General features: G+C 37.4%; 1 protein-coding gene across 3 annotated transcripts in view; it reads right to left on the bottom strand.

Moving 5' to 3' along the window:
• Positions 1 to 13,606, bottom strand: part of CAP2 (cyclase associated actin cytoskeleton regulatory protein 2) — a 67,185-nt gene that overhangs the window by 28,814 nt on the left and 24,765 nt on the right. For all 3 annotated transcript variants that reach the window (XM_053961829.1, XM_053961809.1, XM_053961820.1), the window contains exon 4: positions 5,587 to 5,664. In XM_053961829.1, the coding sequence (XP_053817804.1) occupies positions 5,587 to 5,664 (78 nt within the window). The remainder of the gene's footprint in view (positions 1 to 5,586; positions 5,665 to 13,606) is intronic.

Genomic DNA, 13,606 nt, shown 5'->3' with positions numbered 1-13,606 from the left:
TGTGAATCTCTGCCTCTATTCCATATAAGCTGGGTGAAGCTGCACTTATCATGGCCCTTCTACATTCCCATGGTTCCTAGTTGTCCCTAGGCCCTCCTACTGCTGAGTGCACTGCCGCTGGGGCAGAAGTGAATCTCAAATGCATCCACCTTTTATTGACCTGGGTGTTTTGGCAAACACAAGTGAAGAAAGTGAAATGGGACAAGGATTCCTAGAGAAGTTAACTAAAAGAAACATTGGGGGGCTGGAGTGTGTCCAGAGAAGGGCAATGAAGCTGTTGAAGGATCTAGAGAGTAAGTACTATGAGGGGCCAATTAAGGACCTGAGGGTGTTTAGCCTAGAGAAGAGGAGGCTTAGAGACACCTTACTGCTCTCTACCACTACCTGAAAGGAAGTTGTGGTGAGGTGGGGGTCAGTTTCTACATCCAGGTAACAACTGACAGGACAAAAGAATATGGCCTCAAGGTGCAACAGAGGAGGTTTAGATTGGAGTTTAGGAAAAATTTCTTCACTGAAAGGGTTGTCAAGTACTGGAACAACCTGCCCAGGTAAGTGGTTGAACCACCATCCTTGAAGGTATTTAAAAGATGTGTAAACGTGGTGCTTAGAGACATAGTTTAGTGGTGGAGTTTGCAGTGCTGGGTTTATGATTGATGACCTTAAAGATATTTTCCAACCTAAACGATTCTATGAACTGAAAAGATAATGAATTTGAGGCTAATAAAATGCAGATGAGTGATTTTGAGACAGAATTATGAGGTAACAGTTGTCGGGGTGATCTGGATGTGAAACAGAGTAAGAGCTTGCAACAATATCCAAAAATGAGGCTGTGACCTCTGCACTGCAGTGGGTTTGTGACTGGAAACTGTTGGTCCATCCCTATGGCTGTGACCACGTGTCACATGCAGTTGTAGGCTTGCAGATAACAGAAGTATGCCAACAGTTTGGCAAGATTTCAGAGAACAGGACCGGGGGAAGGGGTTCCCTTTCAAGCTCAGGACTCTCAGGCTCCTGTCCATGTCACTCTTGGCACCTTCTCTGAGTTTGAGGCCTGAGTACCTTAAAAGGATTGAACTAAATTCTTCCTTAAGCTATTTCTAGACACAGAGGAGCAAGTTAGCAGGAGTGAACAAGCTGAGAGAATGGCATCAAAACTCAACCAAAACTCTTTTGCATAAGAATGTAATAAATTAACAAGGTGAGAAGTATCCTACCGTTTGTATTTTTGGAAAACAGTAAGGGTTATCCCACTAAGCATGAGGAAAAGTAGGGGGAAATGGAATTATATAAGCAAGTCAAGGTAATTAGAAAACAAATCCTGCTAGAATGCAGAATAGTAAGTCCCAGGAGTCCCGTTATTGAAGTACTTTAGAATAGAAAGAGAAGAAAATGAGCAATCCCACACTGACAGAGTGTAAGGAACTGTGAATCTTCATCTTTTGATTTCTACACAAAAATCCTGAGAATGAGTCCTTTATTCAAAGATTTTGCCACAACTATTCTAATCCTACAATAGATTTTTTTTTCTTTTTGATTGGCTATAAAAAATAAAAACAGAAGGACTTGTTCTCACGGCTCTAAGTCCAAATTCAAATACAGTTTCTTGGGTTTCTGTGAGGTGAGGTCTCCCTTTTCTAGGAAAAAAAGGGAAAGCTCTCCTTTACCTCTCACTATTTTCCACCCCTCTCCTCCCACCTGTGTGCAGGATCTGGATATTTAAACTAGGTATTTAATTGGAATGTTTGTCTGCACAATGTTAGGAATAAATCCATGAGCTTTGGCAGTCATATGAACTCAGCATTCTTCTCTAATGAGAAATTACGTAATCATTTATAGTCTGAACTGCATCTGTCATTTAAATCTGTTTGTAGTACTTCTTACCACGAACACACTCATCCTGCATATGCTTATATTGATTCACAAAAATAATAGTCTCATTAATTTGTTCTCAGCACAGGAACAATGGATTCCTCAAGCCCTCAAACAACTCTTAAAAGTGTTTGAACTTTTAAAGTGAAATGTAACAACTCATAAAGGGAAGGCAGTATATGAGTCACCATTCACAAAGAATTTAATGTAGTGACTTTGAGCAGTGATCAGTATTCATGATTGCAAATTAAAAAAAGTTGTTAAACAGATAAATTTGCTCAGGAACACTAATAACTTTTTAAATTATTATGCAATGAAATAAAAACCACATTTCAGTCAGAATTGTATTTGGCTTAGACTGTGGGAAATAGAAAATCAGATCCAAACTGTTTCAGAATGTTTTGTGAAGGTTTATGCTAAAACCTGTCTTCTGAATAGCCCAAGCAACATGCAAACATATGGTCTCAAAATATCTTTTTAAACAACTTCTCACAGATTACAGCAATATTCTAATTTATTTTCCCATCTTCTCTGCACTCTCTTATAAACTCATATATTCTCTTATACTATTTATAGTAGTAAACAATTTATAACAGACATTTTTTGTTTTAATGTTTGAAGTTTTGCATCTAATAATCTTATTTTTTTCTAATAAGTAGATGGACTGAAAAATCCCATCTTGCTGAATGAGCCTGTATCTAGCAGCCATTAGCTGGGACATACACAAACAGGAATATCAACTGGTGGTTTTGTCATGTGATCTCTTCCACTGCACATACAAATATAGAACATGACCATAAAAAGTAACAGAACATGCTCTCTGCAAAGTAATTTATTGCAGTTGATGCTAGATTGGTATGCCAGCTGGAATTACCTTCCTGGCTCCTACTATTTTCACATATTCAGACAATAAAGGCTGTGCACTGGGACAGATTCCAAATGAAAAAAAAAGAACATTATTGACAAGAAGCAAAACTCTACAAAAGCAACTTTTAGCAATCTTGACTGTTTGAAAATGTTTGCTAGTGACTAGCATGAATTAAAGAGTGAAATTAATTCTAGGACTTCACCATTTTCAGAGGAAAAAAATACCACTTTTAATGATATAAGTTTCTCTCTTTGCTGAGCACAAAACTATTCAAGGATTATCATAGATATAGGAGCTTTCTTTTTGTTTGAATTCCTTATTCATTAGTTTGTAAGCAGCAAGAGCTGAGCTAATTTATTTTTCCAGCTCATTTTCCCCTCCCTCTCTTTTTTTTTTTTTTTAAAGACACCATGTATGACATCCCAAACTGACAGGAACTCAGTAAATCCCCTCAGTCTCCACACCACTGTCTCTGAATGTCTACAAAGCTCCTATGCCATAATCGCAACTCGCTGGCTCATTCACAGCTTTACATTATAAAGCAAACAGTCTAGACAGCTGAATGACAGAATTACTCTCTTTTCTCTTGCATTTATAGATATGCTGTCATCTTCACTTGCTTTTCTCTACTCTGTGCATTCTGATACACTAATGATCAGCTTTCCTGTTTGGATTCCACACTGACTCCATGGCTCTAGGCTATAAATACAACCAGAGCCGAGATGACATCACAGCAATAAGGTCCTGGGGGAGCAGGCCCAGGATGCCTATTTCTTTCCTTCTCCTGGGTTAGCTGGTGATTACCAGCTTTTTCAAAATGCTTAATGAGTGTGACTTTATAATAAATTTTTTTCCTCATTGTGATGGAGATAAAAAAACCCTAATGCCTGGAACCATCACTCTCTACAGTGGGAAAAAAAATATTCAATTTGTACAGAATAGGCAGCCTTCAGTTATTTTCACATCTGTCCATAGTATAATTGAGTGTATCTGTGCAAAAAAAAAAAGTATGCAAAGAAGAGAAAAAGAATGGACAACAATATGTGTTTTCATGTCTATAAAAATGTGTAGCTAACAGTCTTTAAAAAAAAACTTAAGTAACTGGATTGGGTTTGCTCTCACTGATAAAAAGAAACTTTAGTCTGGAATATTCCTGGTATTTTAAATTTGGAATGATGTGTACACACATATCATGTGGCACTTCCTCTGTGCTAAAGGATAGTTAAATGATAAAAGTGTAATTCAACAAGCTGCAGAAATCTATGCAAGCCTGATAATGTAAGCAACTAAGACATATGGATATGGATGGCCAGCTCTGGTGATGTTTATGACAAGGTTTTTATTATTTGCTGCTTTTCTTAATGCTTCTGTAACCATCATTCTAGATTGCTGGAAAATCTCTTTTTCCTCTACTCTGTTGTTTGTTTTTTACAATGTTTTTTGACATTTTTCAATAAAGATTTCTAAACTTTACAGTTGAAAAATCTCAAACTTGACCTCTGACTTGAGGTCAGAAAGTTGTAAGGGTAGGAGAAGGGAGAAGCCATTGCCATTCTCACTGGAAAAGCAGAGAAAATCCTACTGGTAGCACGTCAACACAGAAGGCCAAACCAGGACCCAAAGCTTATTCTTGTACCAGAGCTGGGACAATCCCAACACTTCAGAACATTGCATTACATCATGGGCCATCAGAAACTGGTCACTGGGGAATATTTTACCTATGAACATGTAGAATTTTGTGGGCCACTGGGTGCAATTGTATTCACAGCCAATATAAATGACTGCTCGAGGCCTGTACCAATGGGAATTTTGCCTGTTCTGTGTGAGCCATGACCCACTTTTACTCCCTGAGATCAGGGACAGCTGGAAAAACAACTGATCCCTTCTTGCTTGGAACTCTGAAGTCTACCACTGAATATCTATTCAGTTTGGTTTTTTTTTTTTTTCTTTTCCTTGAGTCCCCTTGCCATTAAAACATTCTGATTAGAAAAACTTCTAATTTGTGTCTCTAAGAACAATAGTGACAGCAAAACTTCAATAAATTATACCATGTGCAGAGAGTTCTGACTTGCAAAAACAGATTTTAATGCACTTTGGAGCAGGGAACTAGTGGAAAAAGGTAGGACTGAAGGCCATGATGAGACTGTGCAAGGGAAGACTTCATTCTCTGCATATTCCAAGGAGAAAGGTTCAAGGGTGGTCCCACAGAAGAGCTAACTGATTGCTATTCCCAGGAATGATAAAGTGCTATTGGCCCTGAGCCTTCTAGAAACTACAAATGAGATTCATAACAACTCCACAGCTTCCCTGTGCTTTCTAGTGAGGGGAGGATTTAAATAGTTGCCACTGAAACAAGTATATAAATCAACTTGATAAAAGTTTATTTTTCATTTTCTTAACAAAATGCTTTGCATTCCTTCCAGAATTGGCCTAACCTGGACCTCAGTTTGGGGAATACTGAGTGCATGGGCTAATACTGGTTTTTCTCTCACTAGCTTATACCCTGACTTCAATGTCTACCACGTAGCATCCCTGGGGGGCTGGCAAATAGCCATTCTATTCCATGGCACTTCCAGATTCCAGAGAAAGACAGATCCCACTTACAAACGTAAAGTGGACAACTCCTTTGCTTTCTTCAATGATCTTATATGCATTAGTACAGAAAAGGTTCTTAACCCCAGACCATGGCTTTCTGATTATTACAGCACCATGCTTATAAAAGTGAAAGCAAGCCTCCAAGTGCACTGTATAAATAAAGGAACAAACAAAGCAAATGCAGGATCGATAACATACAGCAACACAGACTTTTTCATACACTACCTCTTGATGCTCCAGGTCACTTTCCTTACCTCTTGAGGCTCTTGACATTGAGATGCTAACAGCAAGAAAGATCTCTGCGCTTGGAAAGCAGCACGTACCATCTCTGCCTGTAACAAAAGGAGGAATATAAATTAAACCTTAGCCTGTAACCTCCAATGCCTCTTCGTGGCAGCTGAAAGTCAAGTGTGACAGCTCAAATCTTCCTTGCTGCTTCTCATCTAAATCACAGCAACACTGACTGGAAGAAATGTATTAAAGCACTAGCTTAGCTATAATTTTTTTTTTTTACACCTATGGTTAAATGCCCTATCTTCTTCAGACAGGAAATAAAATGAGTTAATAAGCAGGCTTTTAGTTATAATTCCTATGTTTAGTCACAGGAGGACTTAATTTTAACACCTCAGAGTACGTCTAGGCATTTTAATGGTGATGCTTATACCCAAGTGCATGGCATGAACTTATTACCACTGGGAACAGCAATCTGCAAGCTTTGTGTTGAACTGCAGCTTAGGCTGTGGTGATGTTCAGGATGAGTTGAGCTTGGCACATTTGCTGAGGGACTATGCTGTAATTCATTCCTTGCCCGGGATCTGTGGGAACACTTGATGGCCATAGGAGACGGTGGCTGAAGGTTTTTGGGCAGTTTTCTACTCACAGAATTCTAGCATTTGGGTTAAAGCTGCTCCTGACAGTATGCTTTCATGTCACCAGTTTGGATGGGTGGTAAATCTCTACACTCATGGGTGTTTACTAATGTTCAAATTTCTGGTCTTTTTCATTTATTTGAACCCTATACATTTTCTGTACATTCCTATTGATATACACTGATTTGAATGAGTATTCCAGTATCACCTCTACCTCATACAGGTGGAGGAGTAGTGACTAGGAAAAAGCATTACTGGTATAGAAAAGAATTATTCATAACTAGTATATATTGCTAAATACAAACCAAGCCAAACCAAATGCTGTTAAGTTAACCTAATATGAATAGGTACATTTATAATCACTTTGTGAAAGGGTGGGGAAGTGCATGCTGTTTTTCCTTGGGGTTTTTTCAATCTAAAAAGAAAACAAGGTAATTATACATACAGACCCATGTGGATGTAACTTAAAATACTTAAAAGTCAGGAAATTTGATGTTGTAGCAAAGTAAAACAGCTAAATTGTGTTTATTCATCTTAAAATGTGATGGCATGAATAAAACATAATCTGTTAGGATGAAAGTCACTGCAAGGAAGATGGCAAAAGAGACCCAGCTTGGACAGTATTTGGGGAGAAAGGGATAATATGGTCTGACAGCCTGAGATTTGGAAGGGTATAATCATCTCTATAAATAGATAAAGAAATAAATAATAAGGGAAACCTAAATTTTCCAGCCAGAGACATAAATACCATCAATAATAGCAAGGTTTAGATATTCTTAGACATTTCAGATTACTTTTTTTTTGGTACAGAAATTCATAAAACAACATGTGGGTTATTTTAAGCTTGGGGGGGTTTGTGTGTGTGAGGAGAACCTTGTAAAACAGCTGAGAAAAAACTGATATTCCTGAGGAGGAAGCGATTATGAATGAATTCAGTGCTTCTTAGATTGCAAGATGGATAAAAATAAATCTGTAACTAAGCCTTGGTATATGGCAAACTTTTAGAAAAATTAATCGAAGAAAATGGTTGGTCTGAGGAACTGCATGATTTGAATGAGGAAAGGATGGATTTACATTGAGAATGGAAATAATCTGTGTGCACTGGGCAGGAGAGAGAAATTGTAGGAAAGGGTTAGAGTCTCTAAATGAACAAATAATGAAAGCAATATACTAAGAATAAGTACAAAACCCTCACAGAGTGAGAGGAGGCCTGTATTATCAAGCAGAACTTTTCAGGCACTGTAACACATACAGTGAAGGAATGATGGATAAAGGCTTTTTTGAACTGTACCTTGCATGGGAAAGTAAAATAAAGACATATTTTTTTAGCTATTGGAACAATAAAGAAACAAAGGAATGAAGTGAAGCCCTGACACTGCTCTGAAGGGCAAGTTTGGTATGTCTACATTATTTTTGATATATAGATTATCTGTTGCTGAATTACATGCTCTTCCCTAATTTCAAGAAAGTCAATGTACATAAAGATATTGAAAGGGTAGCTAAGGAGAATGATGGCAAATCAATGGGAATTACATTATTTGAAAGGGGAGTCAAATATCTGCAGATCAGTGACAGAATCATTGGATCCATATCATTTTTCCAGACTACTGAGGACACTGGCAGATGGAGGCACAAGTAGAATAGATTTTAAATATATATTATGTGGAGATAGTACTAGATGACAGAAATACACAATAATGGATTGGGAAAATATTTCCAAGAATAGGGAGGGAAGTTATGTCAAGTGATATCATGACTGCTAGCTTGACTTTAGCACCATGAACATTTAAACCAGATTTGAAACAAGTGATTAAAACACATGAAAAGGAAAAGCAGTTTCACTATTGGAATGAAATGAGTACACAGAGCTTGGTAAGTTCAAAAGAGGAAAAAGAGAGAGTTTTATTTGAACATCTGGTATTTATAGAATTTCAAAGGTGACCGTGGATTGGAGGATGGAATTGCCACCTCTCCAACCATACTGGTCAAACCAACAGTCCATCAATTCTCTCCTCCCACAAAGAAGAATGCAAAACAATCATTATTTACATGAACAGTGTGTGGTAACTCCAGTAGAAATATGTAAACATTATCAGAAGGCTAAAGAACTTTTATGAGAACTTTAAAACTTTCAAAAGAACTATAAAAGAAAACTTAACACTTTAAAAATCAGGGCAACAAAGCAGGAGAAATTACAATGGGATTACCTCTGGTTGAAATCATTACTTTATTTCTTAGACAAGGATAATGTGTCAGATCTAGTCTATCTGGGTATCATATAAAATGCTTATTGTGGGTCCTCACGGGAAACTCATAGTTTGAGTGGAAATGGCACAAATTAGATTTAAAATTCTTCAGTTGGATAAGAAGCTGGATAAGCAGAGGCAATAATAAGGTATATTGCAGGTGGTGTTACTTGAGAGGAGGAAAGTTGCTAGTTTTGTTTCTCAGGGATTAATTTTAGGAGCAATCAATATGTTCCTTAGTGTCATAAAAGCAAGAATTAGGTGTACATTCATAACATTCTTGGGCAACCCAAGGTTAGGAGGTGTTAACACAGTCAAGAAGGACTCACTCATCAATTAAGACGAGTAAGACAATTTTGTTCGCACATATAATATGAACTGGATAAAATTTAGCAATCCTCCTGGTGCCTTTTTAAAACTGTGCATAGTTCTGGGTGTAAATATGGAACTGATTAAATGGAAATGCTGAAGACTGGAAAATACAAGTATAAAAGCCAGGAAGATGTCTTTGTGAAAAGAATGTATGCAGTTCTACAGAGGATATGGCAAAGTATTTTTAGTAGATCTACAGAAGTGTTAGTACCATTAGAGAGACCCTCCCCTGGAATTGTGTGTACAGAATTAACACAGTCACCTGTGTTAAAAAAAAGATGAGCTTAAATCAGAGTTGATGCTGAGACAAGCTACTTGGATTTTTAAAGCAATGAGTATCTGTCACATAAAGATAAAATGTGAGTTTCACTTATTTTTCTTAGCAATAAAGTGCCTGAGGAATATGACAATTCTTTCTAATACACAATGCAAATAATAGAAAATGAAGAAAATTGTAGTGTCAGCACATAATCACAGGTCTGAAAATTGGGCCATGCGTAAATGTGGTCTCAAATTTGTAAGATTTACAGCAATGCAAAAAGTGAAGTTCAGAAGGGATCTTTCAAACTCCTCCGAAGAGGCAGCATTATTTTAAGACAGAGCTTTAAATGCTCATCAAACAGATCATAAACATGAGAAAAGAATCCTTAGATACAGAAAGTTAAGATTGTTTATTGAATTCTTGAACACATACTGAGCTGTAACATCAATGAGGTTTGAAAAATGTGTCTATTTGCACTGGGTCTACACTGCATTAAATACACACTTTTGAGATCCCAGTGGTCACTATGGAGTCTGAAGAGGATTTTTTTTCTCCACTCTGAGTACAAAGTAACAACTGTTTTTTTGTCTCATTGTTCATTTCTTTTTGATGAAGCACTGAAATTTGGTCAGAGCTGGAGACGGACCATTGGATTATACACACTGATGTTCCTGAAACACTGACATTCCTTGACTATGCCTCATATGTATGTGAAAACTATTGTTGGATGTGGAATCAGGATTCACTTCTCCTCCAGAACTGTATTACTTCTCCTTCTCTAGTGCAGAGTGTGGCCAAGGCCACTTTCTCAAAATGTCTGGGAACTGTCTTTAGGAAATCTTGTGCTATTGAGTGCACACAAGCACTCATCTTTTGAGTTACCTGTGCTACATTTAAATGGTGGCTTCTTGCATTTTTCTATTATCCAAAATTTATTACAAGATGTTTGAAACATTCAGTTGTCAGTAGACTATATCTTGATTGCAAGGCTTGTGCTAGTGTCCAAAATTTATCCACTCCCAAAAGCTTTTAACTGTGTAGGGATCTGAGTGGCCAGATCTCTCACCTTTCAATGTAAATCTTAACAAAACGATCATGCTAACACAGTATTTGCATTTTACAAGAAAATTTTATAAGAATTCTGCCACAGTGACTTCCTTCTTTCTGCAACAGCATTAAAAACAGCTTTCAGGGTTTTACTGCTTCTGAGCATGCCATACTTCTTTCCCTGCATCCCTTCAAAGCAACAGAAGAGCTTCTTCTCATTAAGAATGCATTAGTTCAGTCTATCACCATTCCACTTCTTTTGTGTAGCCTTTCAAACGTGACACTTTATTGCTACCTCCTTGTGCTTAGCAGTCAGGCTGTGTAACAGCAGTGTAACTACAATTTTTGAGGGAGGTGACTCTTTCATGAGATGCCCCCCCACCAAAACCAGTGAAGACTAATGAGTGAAAACACAACAGTTTATGTGGCTTCGACAAGACTGCTACAGAAACAAACCAGCTGAAACTCTTTCAGTTATATTCAATTACAGTAATGAAGCTTGAGTATCAAAAATAGTATAGGAATCGTGAGTAAATTATCAGAGTAGAGTACACCACCAACTTGCACACATCTATCTGCAGACAAAAATGGACATGTTTTGGAGCAACAGAAAATTGACATCTGAAAACTCTGGGTAATCCTTTTGGCATTCTTGGGATTACACACAGACATATCAATCATCAGACAGATTCCTCAGATGAGGTGAATATTTTGAAGGAAGCAAATTCCTCAAAGCATTTCCAACTTTGCTTTTAGCAATTTGTTCTAGAGGTTGGAGGAGACAGCTGTGACTTTGGACCTGAATTCCAGGATCATGTGGCGTTCCATGCACCACCCCAATCTCCCCACTGGTAAAGTTTGGAATAATGCATCTTAATCCTTCACCTCAGGTCTGTTTGACAGCTGACTCAGGTGACTGATATGGCTGGAAGAGCTGAAGTTTGACATGTGTGCCATGACAGCCCAGTTCCATGCTGTGAAAACCTATGGCTGACTACAGTGAGTGACCTCTGTCGCCACTGCAGTAACAGCATGGACTGGCCTCTTCTCAGTTAAGCCTGCAGAGGTTAATGGAGGAATCATATATATTTAGAAAGAATCTTTTAAATAGCAACTGGTTTAACCTTCTCTGTCATAACATAATGCCAACTTCTGATATTTGTCAGAAGCCACTGCTTGAAAAATTGCCAGAGGCTCTGTGAGAGATGTCTAATGAAGACAATGCCACTGACCCATTTGAAGGAGCATGAGTGCAAATTCCACTCAAACTTGCACTGTTTCAAACTGAGCAGATGTAGATGCAATGGACCTGAAGCTAAAATTTCCAGTTTGCTTTGCTGAGGTTCAGTTCTCCAGAGCACATGGATCTGCCTCTTTCCCATTTTAAATGTTCTGTTCAATCTAATCTGTTGACCTTCACTCTGCAAGTACCAATAAAGATAAATATTATTTATGTGCCAAGCAAGCTACAAGAACAAACAGGCACATGCACTCAGATGTCAAGTTACATGTAAATTCACTAGTTGAAAAAAAATAAAACTAAATAGAAATAAGAGAAAAAAATATAACATTTCCTAATGAAATTTTAGTCAAGAAAATTACCCTACTGACCTTATGATATTGAATTTGTCAAATGTTATTGTATTTAATACCGTATTTCCTCAAAATCATAGCATTTAAAAGCACAGAATAAACATCAGAATCTACTGGACTTCTGTTGTTGGAGAATATTACACATCTGCTTATATATACATGCTAACATTAACAGAGATAATTAGCAAATTAAAATACAGTTCTATATAGTAAAGAGGACACAAGGGGAAAATGGGATTTAGTAGTCCTGAGTTCAAAATGCATTTTCTGCAGAAATAATTGTATCTATGCAGAAATATATGTATCTAGCAAAAGACACAATGACTGACTGTAGTTTTCATTTCAGCAAATGAAAACTACAGCTGGAGCTTCACTGACCCCAGCCTTTCTCTAAGAGGGACATCACTATCAGAGGAAGAGACTCAGTTTGTCTTTTACATTTTGCTTTCAAAAGCCTCTTCAAAGTGAAGTGGTAAAATGGCTGCTGGCTTGAAGGGAGAGGAAAGAAATGGAAAAAGAACAAAGTTTAAGTTAAGATGGGGCTGCCATAGAAACCACCCAGGCTAGCGAAAGAGACGGTATTTATTTTGAACAGCTAATTGGCTGATAGAGATTTTTAAAAACTGGACCAAGCCTTAAAAAGTCACGGGCAGTTCTCCAAACAGAGAACTTTTTACTCTGGAAAATGAAAAGTAAAAAAGAAAAAAAACTGAGACCTTTCTCTCACTGGTCCATACAGAAAACAGGGTTGAAATTCAAGTCAAAATTAAAGTCAGTGGGAGATTTGCCATTGGTTTTCACAGAACCAGACACTACCTGAGATATTTTCTCTTCTACTTTCAGACAGATACATTGACTACCACCAATTAGCTGTCCCCTAAACTGAGGTTTTTTGGTGTTTTTCAGTCTTTATGGCTACGCCTGTATTAAAGAATGTTTGTTAAAATTTCTCAGCATTGCTACTGCCTGTACAGTACCAGTCAGTGCTATCAATTGTATTGGTGCTGGTCTCTCTGGATGCTTATATCTGCCAGCGTATTAAACACTGCATCATGTAACTGTGCACAGTATTACTTTTTTCAGAGTAGCATCCATATCTCAGTTCATTAACTTTAATTTTTTGTAAACTTCACTGTGACTTAAGCTAGTCAGAGCTCTTACTTCTGGTGGAGTTCAAACCATACTGTTCTTTAAGATCTCTCAGTGCTAATTAATGATGTAAGATGGATAGAATCATTTGGGGTAGATTGTTGCTGCCATTTTATTTTTCCATTTGAAACATGAAGTTTATAGATGAACTGGAGTAAAGCAATATTTAAAGCCACAACAGCTGCTTTTGCATAATTTCAGTATTATTGCCTTGGGTAAAGAATATACATGTTCTGCACCATTTGCACCAATAAAGTTTGCCACAGAGTCCCAGTTTTGAATGACGTGTTTTTCTGATTGATTTCAAGGGACTATTAATTTTAAAAGATAATGAATACTATTTAAATGTCAGCTTTGTTAAGTAATTAATTATTAATATTAGTAGCAGAAACAGTCAATTATTTTGTTCATCTGTCACTGCTTCAAACAGATATAAATATTTTGCTTTAGGGCCATTGCAAGCTACTTATTACTGCTAAGTGAAGCAACAGGAGATCATATTCTCCAAAAACGTCTCAAATAACCTTCACCACCCGTAAGAGAGGAAGAACAAGACCAGACCAAAGCTATTGACTAGCTGATGCTGTCCTAAAGCTCAGGCTGCTTTCTTATGTTCGAGATTCACAAATTCTTCATTCATCTCTTTGACAACAGCCAAAAATCTACGACTCTCTTGACCTCTGTTCATTTAAACTTTTACAGAGAAGTTCCAAAAACAGATGTAATGTACTGATAG

The sequence above is a fragment of the Vidua chalybeata genome, chromosome 1 (genome assembly GCF_026979565.1).
Source record: "Vidua chalybeata isolate OUT-0048 chromosome 1, bVidCha1 merged haplotype, whole genome shotgun sequence".
NCBI classification, from domain to species: domain Eukaryota; kingdom Metazoa; phylum Chordata; class Aves; order Passeriformes; family Viduidae; genus Vidua; species Vidua chalybeata.
This window is presented reverse-complemented; position numbering and strand designations above follow the sequence as displayed.